The sequence below is a fragment of the Hoplias malabaricus genome, chromosome 3 (assembly GCF_029633855.1).
Source record: "Hoplias malabaricus isolate fHopMal1 chromosome 3, fHopMal1.hap1, whole genome shotgun sequence".
Lineage (NCBI taxonomy): Eukaryota > Metazoa > Chordata > Actinopteri > Characiformes > Erythrinidae > Hoplias > Hoplias malabaricus.
The window spans coordinates 76653858-76673860 of record NC_089802.1 but is presented as its reverse complement, the minus strand read 5'-3'; the positions used below and the strand labels follow the sequence as shown (position 1 = coordinate 76673860).

General features: G+C 48.3%; 2 protein-coding genes across 4 annotated transcripts in view; one reads left to right on the top strand and one right to left on the bottom strand.

Moving 5' to 3' along the window:
• acox1 (acyl-CoA oxidase 1, palmitoyl) overlaps positions 1–6090 on the bottom strand; it is a 17212-nt gene extending 11122 nt beyond the window's left edge. Inside the window, exons 1-4 of one of the 3 annotated variants that reach the window (XM_066663436.1) lie at positions 5893–6090; positions 4948–5278; positions 3767–3926; positions 1091–1251 (exon numbers count right to left, since the gene is read on the bottom strand). In XM_066663436.1, the coding sequence (XP_066519533.1) occupies positions 1091–1251; positions 3767–3926; positions 4948–5188 (562 nt within the window). In that variant the 5' untranslated portion in view covers positions 5189–5278; positions 5893–6090. Of the gene's footprint in view, positions 1–1090; positions 1252–3766; positions 3927–4947; positions 5301–5892 lie in introns of those variants that run through there. The other 2 variants (XM_066663434.1, XM_066663435.1) reach the window with 2 other exon arrangements.
• A 210-nt stretch (positions 6091–6300) lies between these two features.
• Positions 6301–19988, top strand: ten1 (TEN1 subunit of CST complex). The gene is made up of 3 exons (XM_066664353.1): positions 6301–6523; positions 17410–17567; positions 18701–19988. The coding sequence occupies exons 1-3, from the start codon at positions 6435–6437 to the stop codon at positions 18832–18834; spliced, it is 381 nt and encodes a 126-aa protein (XP_066520450.1). The 5' UTR covers positions 6301–6434; the 3' UTR covers positions 18835–19988.
• The last annotated feature ends 15 nt before the right edge of the window (positions 19989–20003 follow it).

The window sequence follows — 20003 nt, the reverse complement described above, 5'->3', positions numbered from 1 at the left end:
TTAGTGGTGGAACTCTGATATGAAAAAGCCAGTGACAATAATAAAAGCACATGTGAATGTGTCATTTATTAATCAGGGAATCAGCATCACACCTGCTCTGTGGGGGTCCTGAGCACTGAAGAACAGGGGGAAAGGGGGTGGGGGTGCAAAGTATGCAGAGCAACATATGGACTATATATGAGAACATCTATAGTCAGTGGAGCTGAAAGAATGGACAGTGAGATTAGAAACACGGAGGTGGTTGTAATGTTATGGCAGTTGTAATATGGATGTAGACCCTCAGCTGGATAAGCCATTACAGATGATGAATGAATGAATAAATGAATGAATGAATGAACAAACCACACCCCATTTGCATACAATTGTGCTATATTTGTTATACAACTTTAGATGCAAAGAACCTTATAGGACTGGCTTGCAACTCATTCATTCATTCATTCATTCATTCATTCATAAGGGAAGAATGGATGTAACAAAGCTGCAAAACATCAACACGTGCATTTGATTTGATTTGAACTTGATTAGAGAACCCAACAGCAGACCGCCTCGTTGATTTTCAGTGTTTAGAGCTCTCTCCTTGGGTTGGGGCCCCTACCCTCCTCTAAAAGTTACATAGTGCAGTTTCTGCAGTGCTGAGGCCTGTGTAGCAATGTCCCAATGATTCTGAAGCTGTAATTTTAAGGATCCTAGTGATTATGGTACCCATTATATGATGAAGGATGGAGCAGTTCAGGCAAAACGTTAGCCATCCACATGCACACGGCAGCTCCGTAAGCTCTATTCACAGCCGATGCACACATGCACACATGCTAATCAGGTTAGCAGGACAAGACAGTGGAGAAAATGAAAACGGGGAGAAAAATAAGTGAGGGATTGAAGAGAAATAAGATGGTGTAGGAGGGGATTTACTTCAGTGACTATGTCCTTCTCTAAATCACAGCTGTCAAACACTTACACCAGCCTCGAAGGGATGAAGAATAAAGGTGACGCTGGTGTAGAGCTTAGTAACGACACTAGAGCTAGTCTACTATGGACCGCAGTAACCCAGAGAACTACAACTCCCATGATTCCCTGCGTGAAAGGGACTGACCGTGCCCCAGCTCAGTCTGAGCGTAGGTGCCGACCGCATGGTAGTTTACCGCCAGTGGCAGCCACTCCTTCTGCTGCTCCGGAGTGCCCAGCTTGTGCAGCGTGGGGATAAACATGCCGTGATGGAGAGCAAACACCTCGTGGAAGTTCCCTCGCGCAGCACTGCAGGAACGAACACATAATGCAATTAAACTGCAAGTCTAAGTCTCGGGCTTACTGTCCGGATCTGAGCACCTCCACGGCTGTTTGTCTCCATCCTTCCACTGGGAAAAGAACAACTCAACACTATGGGTCTGAAAGGACGTGGAGCTGGAGAGGAGAAGAAGAAGGAACCCACACTGAGAGAAAGGAAAGGGTCACAAAAGGAGAGGCTAAAGCTGAGGACGTGGATCAAGAAAAGCAAATGCAACCAACTTCTAGGACTGAACTTGGAGGAGTGGCTACAGATTTGATTGAGAATCTGACAGTGTCAATGGATAACTGCTGGTGACATCACTTCATAAGAAATGAAGGCCTGTGATGACTTACTAAGGCATGGGGGTGAGATATTTCATGCATGGGAACGAGTCGTTTAAAGCAACACTGTGTAAAAATCTGGTTGTTTTGCTCCTGAGCTAATTCACTTTTACAGCACTCTCCTAAAATCAAAGGAAGTTTCCTCCGGGTGACTGTCTGTGAGGAGTGTGGTGTGTTCTCCCTGTGTCTGCGTGGGTTTCCTCCGGGTGACTGTCTGTGAGGAGTGTGGTGTGTTCTCTCTGTGTCTGCGTGGGTTTCCTCCGGGTGACTGTCTGTGAGGAGTGTGGTGTGTTCTCCCTGTGTCTGCGTGGGTTTCCTCCGGGTGACTGTCTGTGAGGAGTGTGGTGTGTTCTCTCTGTGTCTGCGTGGGTTTCCTCCGGGTGACTGTCTGTGAGGAGTGTGGTGTGTTCTCCCTGTGTCTGCGTGGGTTTCCTCCGGGTGACTGTCTGTGAGGAGTGTGGTGTGTTCTCTCTGTGTCTGCGTGGGTTTCCTCCGGGTGACTGTCCGTGAGGAGTGTGGTGTGTTCTCTCTGTGTCTGCGTGGGTTTCCTCTGGGTGACTGTCCGTGAGGAGTGTGGTGTGTTCTCCCTGTGTTTGCGTGGGTTTCCTCCGGGTGACTGTCTGTGAGGAGTGTGGTGTGTTCTCTCTGTGTCTGTGTGGGTTTCCTCCGGGTGACTGTCTGTGAGGAGTGTGGTGTGTTCTCTCTGTGTCTGCGTGGGTTTTCTCCGGGTGACTGTCTGTGAGGAGTGTGGTGTGTTCTCTCTGTGTCTGCGTGGGTTTCCTCCGGGTGACTGTCCGTGAGGAGTGTGGTGTGTTCTCCCTGTGTCTGCGTGGGTTTCCTCCGGGTGACTGTCTGTGAGGAGTGTGGTGTGTTCTCTCTGTGTCTGCGTGGGTTTCCTCCGGGTGACTGTCTGTGAGGAGTGTGGTGTGTTCTCCCTGTGTCTGCGTGGGTTTCCTCCGGGTGACTGTCTGTGAGGAGTGTGGTGTGTTCTCTCTGTGTCTGCGTGGGTTTCCTCCGGGTGCTCCGGTTTCCTCCCACAGTCCAAAAACACACGTTGGTAGGTGGATTGGCGACTCAAAAGTGTCCGTAGGTGTGAGTGTGTGAGTGAATGTGTGTGTGCGTTGCCCTGTGAAGTACTGGCGCCCCCTCCAGGGTGTATTCCTGCCTTGCGCCCAGTGATTCCAGGTAGGCTCTGGACCCACCGCGACTGAATGATTGAATGAATGAATTCCCATACCTTATTAAATCTTCCAAATGCATGAAATATGTCTATCCCAATGGTTAGTATGTTGTTCCCACACCTTAATTAATTCAGGAGGCATGTCACCAGCAGGGCTATGTAAAGAGTTGGGGCTCAAATATGAGCAAATAATGGACACATTGAATGTTAACTATTCTCTGCTAAATGCTCTGGTCCCTAAATAAAAACGTATAACTGGGTCTTAACGGTTGTTTTACCTGGGTCTCTGCTGTACGACGCATTACTGTATCATTGTAAAGCAGTTCTAACATGACGAGGCACAGTGGGAATGATGATGATGACCACCTTTCACACACTTCTAATCTGAGTGTAACCTTTGCTCGGAATGTAACATGTGCTCCACAACACAGACTGAAGATCTGCACGGGTTCTACGCCCTCGCACAGAACCTCAGCCACTGACCAACCAGGCTTCCACCAAATAATTCATCTCTGGTGTTTAATGTGTGCAATCAGATCCATTATCAAGACTCCTGTCACACTGTAGCTGTCTTGTGTGGATGTCTGGGGTTATTCAAAGTCGAGAACAACAAGGGGGCAGTGCAGAATTGTTTCTAATTTAAAGCCCTGTGTTAAATGGGTATAACTCCGTGTGGACAATGATGATCTGCATGAGTGTGGCTCTAAACACACTGTATAAGAAGTGACACAGCGAATATACACACAGCCAACACAGAAAGCATGAAGTGGAATGAAGCGAGACACTCGGAAGCAGCTGTACATGATCCTAAGTTCACAATGCTCAATGCCATGTGTGAGCTAGAGGGGTAAAACAGCGCTGGGCTGTAGAGCAAGGGGACCGACTGACTGACTCTATCCATGACCACTGTGAAGATCTGGACTGTGTGATGAAATGTTATGGTTATTATGATGGTCGTCTTTCAGCCTTCGTTTTCAGCACCTCTTGTAGAAGAAGATCTCTTCGGGATCGGCGATGCCATACTCTCTGAGCTTCTGGATCATCAGAGTGCTCTTCTTCAGAGCGGCGTCGTAGCGCTCGCTCCGGGACATGAAGTTCAGGTCATCGTGCTGGAAGTCAGGGTCACTGATCACCAGAGACTCTGAGATAAACAGCAGCAGGAAGAAGACGGGACAGTCAACAAAGGGTCAATGCGATAGCCTGGTACACGTTGTACTTCTACAAACACGGACCCTAGTCCAGCTGTTCCTCTGTAAACTTTGTTACACCCCTGTCGCCCTGTTCCTCAGCGCTCAGGACCCCCACAGAGCAGGTGTGATGTGGTGGTGGATCATTCTCAGCGCTGCAGTGACACTGACGTGGTGGTGGTGTGTTAGTGTGTGTTGTGCTGGTGTAGAGTGGATCAGACACAGCAGTGCTGCTGGAGTTTTTAAACCCTGTGTCCACTCTCTGTCCACTCTGTGAGACACTCCTCCCTCGTTGGTCCACCTTGTAGATGTAGAGTCAGAGACAGTAGCTCATCTGTCGCTGCACAGTGTGTGTCGCTCGTCCTCTAGTCCTTCATCAGTGACACAGGACGCTGTCGGCTGGATGTTTTCGGTCGGTGGACTGTTCTCGGTCCAGACACTGAGGGGTTTAAAAACTCCAGCAGCACTGCTGTGTCTGATCCACTCTACACCAGCACAACACACACTAACACACCACCACCACGTCAGTGTCACTGCAGCGCTGAGAATGATCCACTGCTCTGTGGGGGTCCTGAGCGCTGGAGAACAGGGGTGGGAGGGGGCAAATTATGCAGAGCAACAGGTGGACTTTAGTCTGCAAATGTAGAACTGAACCTTGTATATAAATAATTATTACATGCCATAACTTTTTCACAGAGCAGGTTTTTTATGGTAAACACAAACTAAATTATACAGATTAAGTTTTAACATGTTTTTACTAAAAAAAATAGAAGTCCATTGCATGCAGCTGTATTTATAGATGATAAAGATGATCTAGAAATATATAATCAAGCATCAACTGTTCTACAAGCATCGACCAACACTACGAGACAGGCTAGAAATACTCCACAGCACATGTTTAGTGCCAGAATAATAACTCTGAAGCATCTGAACTCTCTTAGACAGAAGTTAATTGAAAACATCTATAGTTCAGACCTATCTCCCTCCTCCTCCTGGTCTTCTCCACATTTCCATCCAGGATGTTAGTGAGGATCTCGGGGTTAAAGGTGGCATTCTCCCGTTCTCTGCGGATGTCAGGATTCATGGTGCGGGTAAAGATGACTGGTCGAGCTCTGGAGATGAGTTTAGTGTGAACCTGTTGTGTAATTCCTCCACTTTGGCCTAGCTCGCTGTTCTCCAGTTCCGCAACGTCAATACAGGGAGGGTACGCTCCCATCCGGAGTGAACTAGCTAGAGCCCTGTGCCCTACAGCCTACTCCCTACGTCGGTGACGCTTGACCATAGACGCTGGCTGTATTTGAACAGACTGTGGACAAAAGAACTAATAATAATTGCTCTTAATAATTGAAATACTCTAAACTTTTGGTGTATTCGTATGAAGAGTTAAATAATCTAAAAATAATTAGAGGATGGATACTCAGTAAACATTTAGCCGTTGATTCAACGTTGAAATAACGTAATGACTGCCGTCTAATCAACGTTCTCTTAAGGTTGAAAATGAAAGTTGAAAAGACGTCCAAACACAGACATTGAAAAGACGACTATTAGACGTATTTTGGACGTCCATTGACGTTATTAATTGGTCCCGAAATAAATTACTTGTATAAAACTCGTTTTGGACGTCCACTGACGTTATCGATTGGTCACCACTAAACTAACCTATTAAGATGGATTTTGGACGTCCATTGACGTTTAAAATATGTCCTTGACGGACAGACTACTTTTAGACCTATTTTGAACGTCCAGGGACGTTCCTTGTTTACTGGGTAATTACTGTGGGCAAAAAAAACGCCTTTCCTGAAGAAAACGCAAAACAGTTCAACAGCTTGGAGTATTTCAGGTGGATGTTAATTTGTTGCTAAACTTTATATATATTGCAGCTAGTAGCTAGGTTGCTAGGCAGTTGCTATAGCACCCCACCTGTCTACTTCTTAAGGTGTTGATGGAATCCCAGATGGTTGTTGAGGTAGTACTATGCTATGGTGATAACGAGAAACAAATAAGTAAATGTGGAGTTTACGAAACTAATACATATATTAAATAAATGTAACACAATTTAACTAAATTTAATCAAGTGCATATCATAAAAATAACGCTGCCATGGTTTGTTGAGGGCGTCGTTTAATAGCTTCATTTGGAATTGTGCTACAAAATGGCCGCGGTGCGCCCTACATTCGAAGTCCCCTACATAGAGCTCATAAATCTGGAACAGCGCCTATGGTGAGTCACGTGTTCAGAAAGTTCCTCGCCAGCCAATCAGAATCACGAGAAACGGGGGCGGAGACTTGAGGACAGCAGGCGCGTTACAAACCGAGTCTGAGTGAGTGACTTATGAGGACAGTTACACATTTGTTCAGCTGCTTTTTAGAAGTTTATTTTAATATATTCTCAGTAGGTTTCAGATTGTATTCTTTCAAAGTATCGAGTGGAGTCAAAGTATAGAGCGGTCGATTTTCAGTGAAATGCTTCCTTCTGCTGCAGTGTTTTATTTCCCATGGGAAATTAATACTGATCGGGTTAATGACGGAGCATCAGTGCGGACATTTGGCAGGTAATTAATCCAGATTTAATCAATTTAATCCGTATTAGTTCTATGGCAAAAATCAGTTAACACCTGCTCTGTCAAATTCCTATTTGCTGCAATAGCAGTTTCTATTCTCCTAACATTAAATGTTAAAACATTGCTGTGAGGATTTGATGGCATACAAGTACAAGAACGTTCAGGTACTGGTGTTGTATGACAAGTTCTGGATCACAAGCACCACTCCAGCTCCATCACTACAGAGCAGCAGATTCCCACTGACCCATGGTCCAACGCTGGCTTCATTCATTCATTCATTCATTCGTTCATTCATTATCTGTAACCCTTATCCAGTTCAGGGTCGCGGTGGGTCCAGAGCCTACCTGGAATCACTGGGCGCAAGGCAAGGCAAGTTTATTTATAGAGCACCTTTCATACAGAAGCAATTCCAAGTGCTTTACAGAAAAAGAAATAATTAAATTAAAAGCCAGAATAAAATCATAAATGTTAAAAGTCTCTAAAGTCAGGGCTCTTCTAATGTTCTCAGTCTGGTTCCATTTAAGAGCTGCGCCGGAGCTAAACGCTGCCTCTCCGTGTTTAGTTTTGACCTGAGGCAGGACTAACTCTAGTTCCTAAAGAGCTGAGATCTCTGCTCGGCTCATGTCTCTGTAGCAGATCTGATAAATACACTGCTCCTACCCCATTTAGACATTTATAACCAGTAATAACACCTTAAAGTCTATTCTGTAACAGACTGGTCTCCAGTGGAAGGATGTGAGGATGAAGGGGGGGGTGATATGATCTCTTCTTTTGCTCCGAGTGAGAACTCTGGGGGCTGTGTTCTGAATCAGTTGAAGCTGTTTAATGGTCTTTTGTGGAAGTCCAGCTAAGAGACCATTACAGTAATCAATGCTAGAAATAAAGGCGTGGATACGTTTCTCCAGGCTTAATTTAGTCAGAAAACCTCTGATCTTACTGATGTTCTTAAGATGGTAAAATGCTGATCTAGTAACCGCTTTAATATGAGACTAAAACTGATCTGAGTCCATTAATACACCAAGGTTGTGAGCCGGTTCTTTAGATTTGAGGGCTCTCGAGTCCAGATACGTAGCCAATCTTTGTCTCTCATTGCTTCCCAAATAGTATAATCTCAGTCGTTTGGGGACAGGCCCATGTAAATCTGAGTATCATCTGCACAGCTGTGATAGGACAGCCCATGGTCCTGTAGAATCTGGCCAAGAGGAGGCATATATAAATTAAAGAATAGAGCCCTGGGGGACACCACAGGTCACTGGCATGTTCTCTGAAATATTATTTTCTATTTCTACAAAGTAGTTCCTGCCTTCCAGGTGAGAAACGAACCACTTCAGGACTGTTCCTGAGAGTCCAACCCAGTTTGCGAGTCTATCTATAAGAATCTTATGGTCAATGGTATCAATTGGCCTGTAGTTACTTATCAGACATTATTCTAATTATTTTATTTTATTTTATTTTTTTTTTTTAAAAGCTTTACAACTGCAGTTTTTAGTGAGGAGCTCTGAACCGCCCCCTGTCTGCGTGGGTTTCCTCCGGGTGACTGTCTGTGAGGAGTGTGGTGTGTTCTCCCTGTGTCTGCGTGGGTTTCCTCCGGGTGACTGTCTGTGAGGAGTGTGGTGTGTTCTCCCTGTGTCTGCGTGGGTTTCCTCCGGGTGACTGTCTGTGAGGAGTGTGGTGTGTTCTCTCTGTGTCTGCGTGGGTTTCTTCCGGGTGACTGTCTGTGAGGAGTGTGGTGTGTTCTCCCTGTGTCTGCGTGGGTTTCCTCCGGGTGACTGTCTGTGAGGAGTGTGGTGTGTTCTCCCTGTGTCTGCGTGGGTTTCCTCCGGGTGACTGTCTGTGAGGAGTGTGGTGTGTTCTCCCTGTGTCTGCGTGGGTTTCCTCCGGGTGCTCGGGTTTCCTCCCACAGTCCAAAAACACACGTTGGTAGGTGGATTGGTGACTCAAAAGTGTCCGTAGGTGTGAGTGTGTGAGTGAATGTGTGTGTTGCCCTGTGAAGGACTGGCGCCCCCTCCAGGGTTTATTCCCGCCTTGCACCCAATGATTCCAGGTAGGCTCTGGATCCACCGTGACCCTGAACTGGATAAGGGTTACAGATAATGAATGAATGAATGATTAACTGTGTCGATTAAAATTTTATTATCAACAGTACTGAACACTGACATTTTAACTAAGGAGTGTTAATGAGGTGATGGAGAGGGTACAGACTCATTGTAGGATGTAGATGTACTAATTGCTTGTCTGATATTCTGGATTTTAGTGTTTAAAAAGAATGCAAACTCATTACATCTCTCAGTTGATACTAATTCACCATTGGTGTGGGTGAGTTAGTGAGTCTGTGGACCACGGTGAAGAGGATGTTGCTGTTGTTAATGTTATTGTTGATGATGCTAGAGAAATAGGATTGTCGTGTTTTGCATATTGTCGCGTTGTATTCACGTAGCATATCTCTGTAGATTTCTTTGCGTTCTGCCTTGCGACACTCACTCCTGTGGATTTGAACAACAGAAGCATTTCTCCATGGTGTTTTCTGTTTGCAAGACAAAGCCGTCATCAACAGAGTTGGATCGTTCACATGGTGTAGTGCACATTTTAATCATGAAAAGTGTAGCTGTGCAGTCCTTTATAATCCTTTTCTTGACACAAACTCTTCTGTCTCTGATGACTGGTGAGGTCCACATATCAAAGAACACACAGTACTGATCTGACAACAGGACGTCCTTCACAGTCACTGATATGTTCAGACTCTTTGAGATAACGAGATAACGAGTGTGACCATGACAATGTGTACTCTCTGTAACATGCTGTGAAAGGCCAAAACAGTCCTTGGGATTGTCAATATGTTAAAGTCACCAGCAATAACAAAATGGTCAAAGTCAGTAGAAATAAAAGACATCCATCCATTATCTGTAACCGCACACCACACTCCTCACAGACAGTCACCCGGAGGAAACCCACGCAGACACAGGGAGAACACACCACACTCCTCACAGACAGAGACCCGGAGGAAACCCACGCAGACACAGAGAGAACACACCACGCTCCTCACAGACAGTCACCCGGAGGAAACCCACGCAGACACAGAGAGAACACACCACACTCCTCACAGACAGTCACCCGGAGGAAACCCACGCAGACACAGGGAGAACACACCACACTCCTCACAGACAGTCACCCGGAGGAAACCCACGCAGACACAGGGAGAACACACCACACTCCTCACAGACAGTCACCCGGAGGAAACCCACGCAGACACAGGGAGAACACACCACACTCCTCACAGACAGTCACCCGGAGGAAACCCACGCAGACACAGGGAGAACACACCACACTCCTCACAGACAGTCACCCGGAGGAAACCCATGCAGACACAGGGAGAACACACCACACTCCTCACAGACAGTCACCCGGAGGAAACCCACGCAGACACAGGGAGAACACACCACACTCCTCACAGACAGTCACCCGGAGGAAACCCACGCAGACACAGGGAGAACACACCACACTCCTCACAGACAGTCACCCGGAGGAAACCCAATCAGACACAGGGAGAACACACCACACTCCTCACAGACAGTCACCCGGAGGAAACCCACGCAGACACAGAGAGAACACACCACGCTCCTCACAGACAGTCACCCGGAGGAAACCCACGCAGACACAGAGAGAACACACCACGCTCCTCACAGACAGTCACCCGGAGGAAACCCACGCAGACACAGAGAGAACACACCACACTCCTCACAGACAGTCACCTGGAGGAAACCCACGCAGACACAGGGAGAACACACCACGCTCCTCACAGACAGTCACCCGGAGGAAACCCACGCAGACACAGGGAGAACACACCACACTCCTCACAGACAGTCACCCGGAGGAAACCCACGCAGACACAGGGAGAACACACCACACTCCTCACAGACAGTCACCCGGAGGAAACCCACGCAGACACAGGGAGAACACACCACACTCCTCACAGACAGTCACCCGGAGGAAACCCATGCAGACACAGGGAGAACACACCACACTCCTCACAGACAGTCACCCGGAGGAAACCCACACGGACACAGAGAGAACACACCACACTCCTCACAGACAGTCACACGGAGGAAACCCATGCAGACACAGGGAGAACACACCACACTCCTCACAGACAGTCACCCGGAGGAAACCCACGCAGACACAGGGAGAACACACCACACTCCTCACAGACAGAGACCCGGAGGAAACCCACGCAGACACAGAGAGAACACACCACGCTCCTCACAGACAGTCACCCGGAGGAAACCCACGCAGACACAGAGAGAACACACCACGCTCCTCACAGACAGTCACCCGGAGGAAACCCATGCAGACACAGGGAGAACACACCACACTCCTCACAGACAGTCACCCGGAGGAAACCCACGCAGACACAGAGAGAACACACCACACTCCTCACAGACAGTCACCCGGAGGAAACCCACGCAGACACAGGGAGAACACACCACACTCCTCACAGACAGTCACCCGGAGGAAACCCACGCAGACACAGGGAGAACACACCACACTCCTCACAGACAGAGACCTGGAGGAAACCCACGCAGACACAGAGAGAACACACCACGCTCCTCACAGACAGTCACCCGGAGGAAACCCACGCAGACACAGGGAGAACACACCACACTCCTCACAGACAGTCACCCGGAGGAAACCCACGCAGACACAGGGAGAACACACCACACTCCTCACAGACAGTCACCCGGAGGAAACCCACGCAGACACAGGGAGAACACACCACACTCCTCACAGACAGTCACCCGGAGGAAACCCACGCAGACACAGGGAGAACACACCACACTCCTCACAGACAGTCACCCGGAGGAAACCCACGCAGACACAGGGAGAACACACCACACTCCTCACAGACAGTCACCCGGAGGAAACCCAATCAGACACAGGGAGAACACACCACACTCCTCACAGACAGTCACCTGGAGGTTCATAAATTCATCATTAAAATTAGCACTGTACTTCGGAGGCGTGTAGACAGTTACTAGTGATAGCTGTGGTGTTCCTTTCAGAACGACACAGAGATTCTCAAATGTTGTGAAGTCACCAAATGATAACTGCTTGCACTGAAAAGAACCATGGAACAGAGCAGCTACACCTCTGCTGTAATACAATCATTAATTAAGTGTGATTTGTTTGTGAGAGGTTTGATATTTAGAGCTACCTCAGTAACTCGAGCACTTTGCCACAGAATCTCTCTCACGTTTTATATGCTGTAGATTGGCTACATTCACAGAATCGGACCTGAACACCCTGTTCTTTCTCTCTCTGATAAGTATTGGAATGGGAGAGATTACAGGCACCAAAGGTCCAAGCTTGTTTTGAAAACATGTTACTCCTGACATCATCACTGCAGCAGCCAGGACTCGTGAAACATCACTTTCCCTCGCCGTTATCAGCTGACGAAGAGGTGTGGAGCTCCTGCTGGCGATGGGGCCGTGAGCGAAGCTGCCTTTCCGGGGGTCGAGGAGCTTGTCTCTTCCGTTGAGGTGCTCTAGGTGGTGATGGAGCATGTTTTTTCTTAGGGGACAGTCTGGGGGACTGTAGTGGGGATGTGGCAGTAGATGATGGTGGAGTAGAAGCTGGGGTGGTTCTTCTTTTCACCTGAGGGCTGGCTGACAGGGAAAGTGACAGCCTTTCTCCAGTTTCTCCATGGCTGCTGGGAGGTTCAGGTGGGGTGATGTGGGGGGGATAGAGGACATGGAGGATTCTTCTTGGGGTTTTGGTGTCTCTGGCAGCTGATAGAGTTGGTCATTGCCACTCATGTCCAGTGTCTGCTGCTCCCTCAGGTCGTCCTCAGTGGAGAGAGGATGTTCTGGCTGTGACATGGTGTCATCAGCTTGTACAGGAGAGTTCCTGGATGTTGATGCTGATGCGCCACCCCCAAGAGAAGTGGATTGTCTGTCAGAAGTTTAACACCCCTCTTGTGAAAAAGTTGTCCCAAAAAACAAGTTAAAGTTGTCAATGAAGTTCAGTCCATTTGACCTGCAGCTGTTCTGTAGCCAGGTGTTTAATCCCAGTAACCTTCAGAACATACCAGTGCCTCCTGCAGGTAGAGGTCCACTGATGAAATATTGTATGTTAAACTTTAGCAGCTGCATTTCCTGGAACAGCTGTGGTACCAGGAGTAGAAGACAAGACTACAGAGCTATACACAGCACGGCGCTTGGGTCTAGCTTCAATCTGCACCCATTACACGTCTCTAGCTGTACTCACGGCGGTGTTGCCATTCACTCGATCCTCTGATCTGGATCTGTGTCCCTCCACTGTCCGCTGCTCCGTTAGGTCCTCAGCCCGCTGTCTGCTGCCCGTACTCCCACTCACTGTTACTCCTCGCACAGGTCCGACATGCCAGTCCTTCAGCTCTGATAGCAGGTTCAGAAAATCCCTTTCCAAAGCTGACATTCTTTGTAGAAGTCCGTAACAATTCTGACAGCACGTGTGTTGAACAAAATGATGAGGCATTTCACAAGTTTCTTCTACTGTAGCCTGATAAAAATGTCCTGGTTGTTGGAACAGTCCTTGGTTCCTAGAGCAATCGCACTACTTTAAAAAGTATGCAGAAGATATCCAGTTTTGGCTTCGTAGTGCTGCTGACTTGTGTATATTTAAAAGCTCAGATACTGTATCACAGAAAAACAAGTCGGTTTTGAAAAAATAAAAGGAAAGAAATAGAAGAGAGCAGAGCTAAGCAGCAAAGCGTCTGAACGGCAAGGAAGCGGGAAGTAAGCATTCTAGCCGATGTCGGAGGAAACCAGAGCACCCGGAGGAAACCCACGCAGACACAGAGAGAACACACCACACTCCTCACAGACAGTCACCCGGAGGAAACCCACGCAGACACAGGGAGAACACACCACACTCCTCACAGACAGTCACCCGGAGGAAACCCAATCAGACACAGGGAGAACACACCACACTCCTCACAGACAGTCACCCGGAGGAAACCCACGCAGACACAGAGAGAACACACCACGCTCCTCACAGACAGTCACCCGGAGGAAACCAACGCAGACACAGAGAGAACACACCACACTCCTCACAGACAGTCACCTGGAGGAAACCCACGCAGACACAGGGAGAACACACCACGCTCCTCACATACAGTCACCCGGAGGAAACCCACGCAGACACAGGGAGAACACACCACACTCCTCACAGACAGTCACCCGGAGGAAACCCACGCAGACACAGGGAGAACACACCACACTCCTCACAGACAGAGACCCGGAGGAAACCCACGCAGACACAGAGAGAACACACCACGCTCCTCACAGACAGTCACCCGGAGGAAACCCACGCAGACACAGAGAGAACACACCACGCTCCTCACAGACAGTCACCCGGAGGAAACCCACGCAGACACAGAGAGAACACACCACGCTCCTCACAGACAGTCACCCGGAGGAAACCCACGCAGACACAGGGAGAACACACCACACTCCTCACAGACAGTCACCCGGAGGAAACCCACGCAGACACAGGGAGAACACACCACACTCCTCACAGACAGTCACCCGGAGGAAACCCACGCAGACACAGAGAGAACACACCACACTCCTCACAGACAGTCACCTGGAGGAAACCCACGCAGACACAGGGAGAACACACCACGCTCCTCACAGACAGTCACCCGGAGGAAACCCACGCAGACACAGGGAGAACACACCACACTCCTCACAGACAGTCACCCGGAGGAAACCCACGCAGACACAGGGAGAACACACCACACTCCTCACAGACAGTCACCCGGAGGAAACCCACGCAGACACAGGGAGAACACACCACACTCCTCACAGACAGTCACCCGGAGGAAACCCACACGGACACAGGGAGAACACACCACACTCCTCACAGACAGTCACCCGGAGGAAACCCATGCAGACACAGGGAGAACACACCACACTCCTCACAGACAGTCACCCGGAGGAAACCCACGCAGACACAGGGAGAACACACCACACTCCTCACAGACAGTCACCCGGAGGAAACCCGTGCAGACACAGGGAGAACACACCACACTCCTCACAGACAGTCACCCGGAGGAAATCCACACGGACACAGGGAGAACACACCACACTCCTCACAGACAGTCACCCGGAGGAAACCCATGCAGACACAGGGAGAACACACCACACTCCTCACAGACAGTCACCCGGAGGAAACCCACGCAGACACAGGGAGAACACACCACACTCCTCACAGACAGTCACCCAGAGCGGGAATCGAACCCACAACCTCCAGGTCCTTGGAGCTGTGTGACTGCACCACCGTGCCGCCCCGAAATAAAAGAGAGCATCTCTGTAAATTCATCAATAAACATGGCACTGTACTTCAGAGGCGTGTAGACAGTTACTAGTGATAGCTGTGGTGTTCCTTTCAGAACGACACACAGATTCTCAAATGTTGTGAAGTCACCAAATGATAACTGCTTGCACTGAAAAGAACCATGGAACAGAGCAGCTACACCTCTGCTGTAATACAATCATTAATTAAGTGTGATTTGTTTGTGAGAGATCTGATATTTAGAGCTACCTCAGTAACTCGTGCACTTTGCCACAGAATCTCTCTCACGTTTTATATGCTGTAGACATTGGCTACATTCACAGAATCGGACCTGAACTCCCTGTTCTTTCTCTCTGATAAGTACTGGAATGGGAGAGATTACAGGCACCAAAGGTCCAAGCTTGTTTTGAAAACATGTTACTCCTGACATCATCACTGCAGCAGCCAGGACCCGTGAAACATCACTTTCTCTGGCCGTTATCAGCTGACGAAGCTGTGTGGAGCTCCTGCTGGCGATGGGGCTGTGAGCGAAGCTGCCTTTCCGGGGGTCGAGGAGCTTGTCTCTTCCGTTGAGGTGCTCTAGGTGGTGATGGAGCATGTTTTTTCTTAGGGGACAGTCTGGGGGACTGTAGTGGGGATGTGGCAGTAGATGATGGTGGAGTAGAAGCTGGGGTGGTTCTTCTTTTCACCTGAGGGCTGGCTGACAGGGAAAGTGACAGCCTTTCTCCAGTTTCTCCATGGCTGCTGGGAGGTTCAGGTGGGGTGATGTGGGGGGGATAGAGGACATGGAGGATTCTTCTTGGGGTTTTGGTGTCTCTGGCAGCTGATAGAGTTGGTCATTGCCACTCATGTCCAGTGTCTGCTGCTCCCTCAGGTCGTCCTCAGTGGAGAGAGGATGTTCTGGCTGTGACATGGTGTCATCAGCTTGTACAGGAGAGTTCCTGGATGTTGATGCTGATGCGCCACCCCCAAGAGAAGTGGATTGTCTGTCAGAAGTTTAACACCCCTCTTGTGAAAAAGTTGTCCCAAAAAACAAGTTAAAGTTGTCAATGAAGTTCAGTCCATTTGACCTGCAGCTGTTCTGTAGCCAGGTGTTTAATCCCAGTAACCTTCAGAACGTACCAGTGCCTCCTGCAGGTAGAGGTCCACTGATGAAATATTGTATGTTAAACTTTAGCAGCTGCATTTCCTGGAACAGCTGTGGTACCAGGAGTAGAAGACAAGACTACAGAGCTATACACAGCACGGCGCTTGGGTCTAGCTTCAATCTGCACCCATTACACGTCTCTAGCTGTACTCACGGCGGTGTTGCCATTCACTCGATCCTCTGATCTGGATCTGTGTCCCTCCACTGTCCGCTGCTCCGTTAGGTCCTCAGCCCGCTGTCTGCTGCCCGTACTCCCACTCACTGTTACTCCTCGCACAGGTCCGACATGCCAGTCCTTCAGCTCTGATAGCAGGTTCAGAAAATCCCTTTCCAAAGCTGACATTCTTTGTAGAAGTCCGTAACAATTCTGACAGCACGTGTGTTGAACAAAATGATGAGGCATTTCACAAGTTTCTTCTACTGTAGCCTGATAAAAATGTCCTGGTTGTTGGAACAGTCCTTGGTTCCTAGAGCAATCGCACTACTTTAAAAAGTATGCAGAAGATATCCAGTTTTGGCTTCGTAGTGCTGCTGACTTGTGTATATTTAAAAGCTCAGATACTGTATCACAGAAAAACAAGTCGGTTTTGAAAAAATAAAAGGAAAGAAATAGAAGAGAGCAGAGCTAAGCAGCAAAGCGTCTGAACGGCAAGGAAGCGGGAAGTAAGCATTCTAGCCGATGTGGGAGGAAACCAGAGCACCCGGAGGAAACCCACGCAGACACAGAGAGAACACACCACACTCCTCACAGACAGTCACCTGGAGGAAGCCCACGCAGACACAGGGAGAACACACCACACTCCTCACAGACAGTCACCCGGAGGAAACCCACGCAGACACAGAGAGAACACACCACACTCCTCACAGACAGTCACCCGGAGGAAACCCACGCAGACACAGGGAGAACACACCACACTCCTCACAAACAGTCACACGGAGGAAACCCACGCAGACACAGAGAGAACACACCACACTCCTCACAGACAGTCACCTGGAGGAAACCCACGCAGACACAGAGAGAACACACCACACTCCTCACAGACAGTCACCCGGAGGAAACCCACGCAGACACAGGGAGAACACACCACACTCCTCACAAACAGTCACACGGAGGAAACCCACGCAGACACAGGGAGAACACACCACACTCCTCACAGACAGTCACACGGAGGAAACCCACGCAGACACAGGGAGAACACACCACACTCCTCACAGACAGTCACCCGGAGGAAACCCACGCAGACATAGAGAGAACACCACACTGAAGCTGTGTGACTGCGACACCTATCTGCTGCGCCACCGTGCCGCCCCAGATTAATTAATTTTGTTTTAATATTTATAAACTAAAGAATGAAACTCCTAAAATCCCTAAAACCTCTGACTGATGTCTTTTCCCTAGACTCACAAGTTACCTGCCAGAGGAGTCCAGAGCTGTCCTGACGTCCCACCATGCGTCTTTGCAACATCAAGTGTCTGTGCAGACAACATTTGTGGAGCCTTTTGATGCAGTTATTGGGGCACAGTACATTACACTTGGAGAAATTGATAAAGTAGAAGGTGAGTATGTTCTCCTTATTTGGTGAAATTACAAAAAATATGTCCGTTAAAAGCACAAACCAATAAAATGCGTGTTCTGGGTGGCCGTACACAAGTTTAAGATTACTATGCCTAATGCCAAGAGTTAGTCAGAGAGGTATATAGCCCCTCATCATTGAGCATGTGTTCTCTACAGTGATACAGCTCGGGCTAAAACATTTGGGATGAGCTGGAGTGATGTTTGTTATCCATAAAAAAACCATGCACCACCAGTCTCGGGCATACCCAACGTTTATGTGGCTGAATGCAGTCAGATCCTCACCAAAATCTAGTGAACAGATTCCCAGAAGAGTAGAGCCTGTTACTGCTCTACCTAATACTGCTATTATCTAATAATACCCTGCAGTTCAGAGGAAATGTTGTGTCAAACATTACCTTAATGCATTAGTTTTATTATATAGTTCATTCATTCATTCATATATTATCTGTAACCCTTATCCAGTTCAGGGTCGCGGTGGGTCCAGAGCCTACCTGGAAACATTGGGCGCAAGGCGGGAATACACCCTGGAGGGGGCGCCAGTCCTTCAAAGGGCAACACACACTCACATTCACGGACACTTTTGAGTCGCCAATCCACTTACCAACGTGTGTTTTTGGACTGTTGGAGGAAACCGGAGCACCCGGAGGAAACCCACGCAGACACAGGGAGAACACACCACACTCCTCACAGACAGTCACCCGGAGAAAACCCACGCAAACACAGGGAGAACACACCACACTCCTCACAGACAGTCACCCGGAGGAAACCCACGCAGACACAGGGAGAACACACCACACTCCTCACAGACAGTCACCCGGAGGTAACCCATGCAGACACAGGGAGAACACACCACACTCCTCACAGACAGTCACCCGGAGGAAACCCACGCAGACACAGAAAGAACACACCACACTCCTCACAGACAGTCACCCGGAGCGGGAATCGAACCCACAACCTCCAGGCTTCTGGAGCTGTGTGACTGCGACACCTACCTGCTGCGCCACCGTGCCGACCCGCCCTTATAATATAGTTATATAAATTAAATATTTTTGGCATATAAATCATGTATATTTATATACTAATATTTACTGTATGTTCAATTCACTTCTTTCAGGGAACAGTGAAGCTACTCTGCGAGCTCGAGTCTTGAATTGTGTGGATGGTGTTGATATTGCCCTGCTGCAGAAGGCCATAAATGAACAGAGGAACTTTTTTAAGGAAAGAGACAACAAGGCTGGAGCACTGTAGTGTCTGGATATAAACACCCCCAGCCATGTGGCGTGGAGTAGAGGAACTGTGTTTGCTGGGGTGATGGGACCCAATCACATACTTTTGGGACAAGTTGGAGTGGCATTGGTGACCTAAACGGAACATCCAACATCGGCATCTAACGCCACTAATGTTCTTGTGGCTAAACCACATCACATCCCAATTCTTTATGCAGTTGTGTATCTATAAGTTAAAGTAAATCTGTAGTTAATTCATTTCTTTCATTCATACATCGTCTATAACCCTTATCCAGTTCAGGGTCGAAGTGGGACCGAAGCCTACCCAAAAATCACTGGGCGCCATCCTGGAGGGGGAATCAGTCCTTTGGAGAGCGACACACACACACACGCATTCACTCACACATACGCACACTTTTGAAACACCAATCCACCTACCAATGTGTGGTTTTGGTGCGTGGGAGGAAATGTAACACCCGGAGGAAACCCACGCGGATACAGGGAGAACAAAAACCCACGCAGACACAGGGAGAACACACCACACTCCTCACAGACAGTCACCCGGAGGAAACCCATGCAGACACAGGGAGAACACACCACACTCCTCACAGACAGTCACCAGGAGGAAACCCACGCAGACACAGGGAGAACACACCACACTCCTCACAGACAGTCACCCAGAGGAAACCCACACAGACACAAATAGAACACCCCACACTCCTCACAGACAGTCACCTGGAGGAAATCCACGCAGACACAGGGAGAACACCCCACACTCCTCACAGTCACCCGGAGCAGAACTCATACCCACAACCTCTAGAACATTGGAGCTGTGAGAGAGGGACACTACCTGACCCACTGTGCCGACCCAGTTAATACATTTTTTTAATCTAATTTAAGGTATGCCATGTGCAATGTTTTATTTTACAGCTGTGTTGTATAAACAACTTATATAAAATATAACAGGAGATTGCTTATTATTTCAACATTTTTAATAAACAGTTCCAACAATTTTTTTTGTAGGGCAGATTCCTTAAAAGAAAGGCTTTAAATAATGAAGACACTAACATTGAAAAAAAATTGCACAAAAATCCCATTATCCCAAGAATAATAACTCAGACGTATAATGATACTTTCATAAACTTTTGATTTGTATTCTCTGGTACACACACACACATCATATATATTTAT

What these genes read in the sequence shown, in the direction of transcription:
- ten1 (XM_066664353.1), top strand. Translation starts at nt 6,435, where the DNA reads ATGCTTCCTTCTGCTGCAGTGTTTTATTTCCCATGGGAAATTAATACT. An exon ending in TCAGTGCGGACATTTGGCAG is followed by an intron (nt 6,524 to 17,409) that starts GTAATTAATCCA and finishes TCTTTTCCCTAG; the next exon opens with ACTCACAAGTTACCTGCCAG. An exon ending in AGAAATTGATAAAGTAGAAG is followed by an intron (nt 17,568 to 18,700) that starts GTGAGTATGTTC and finishes CACTTCTTTCAG; the next exon opens with GGAACAGTGAAGCTACTCTG.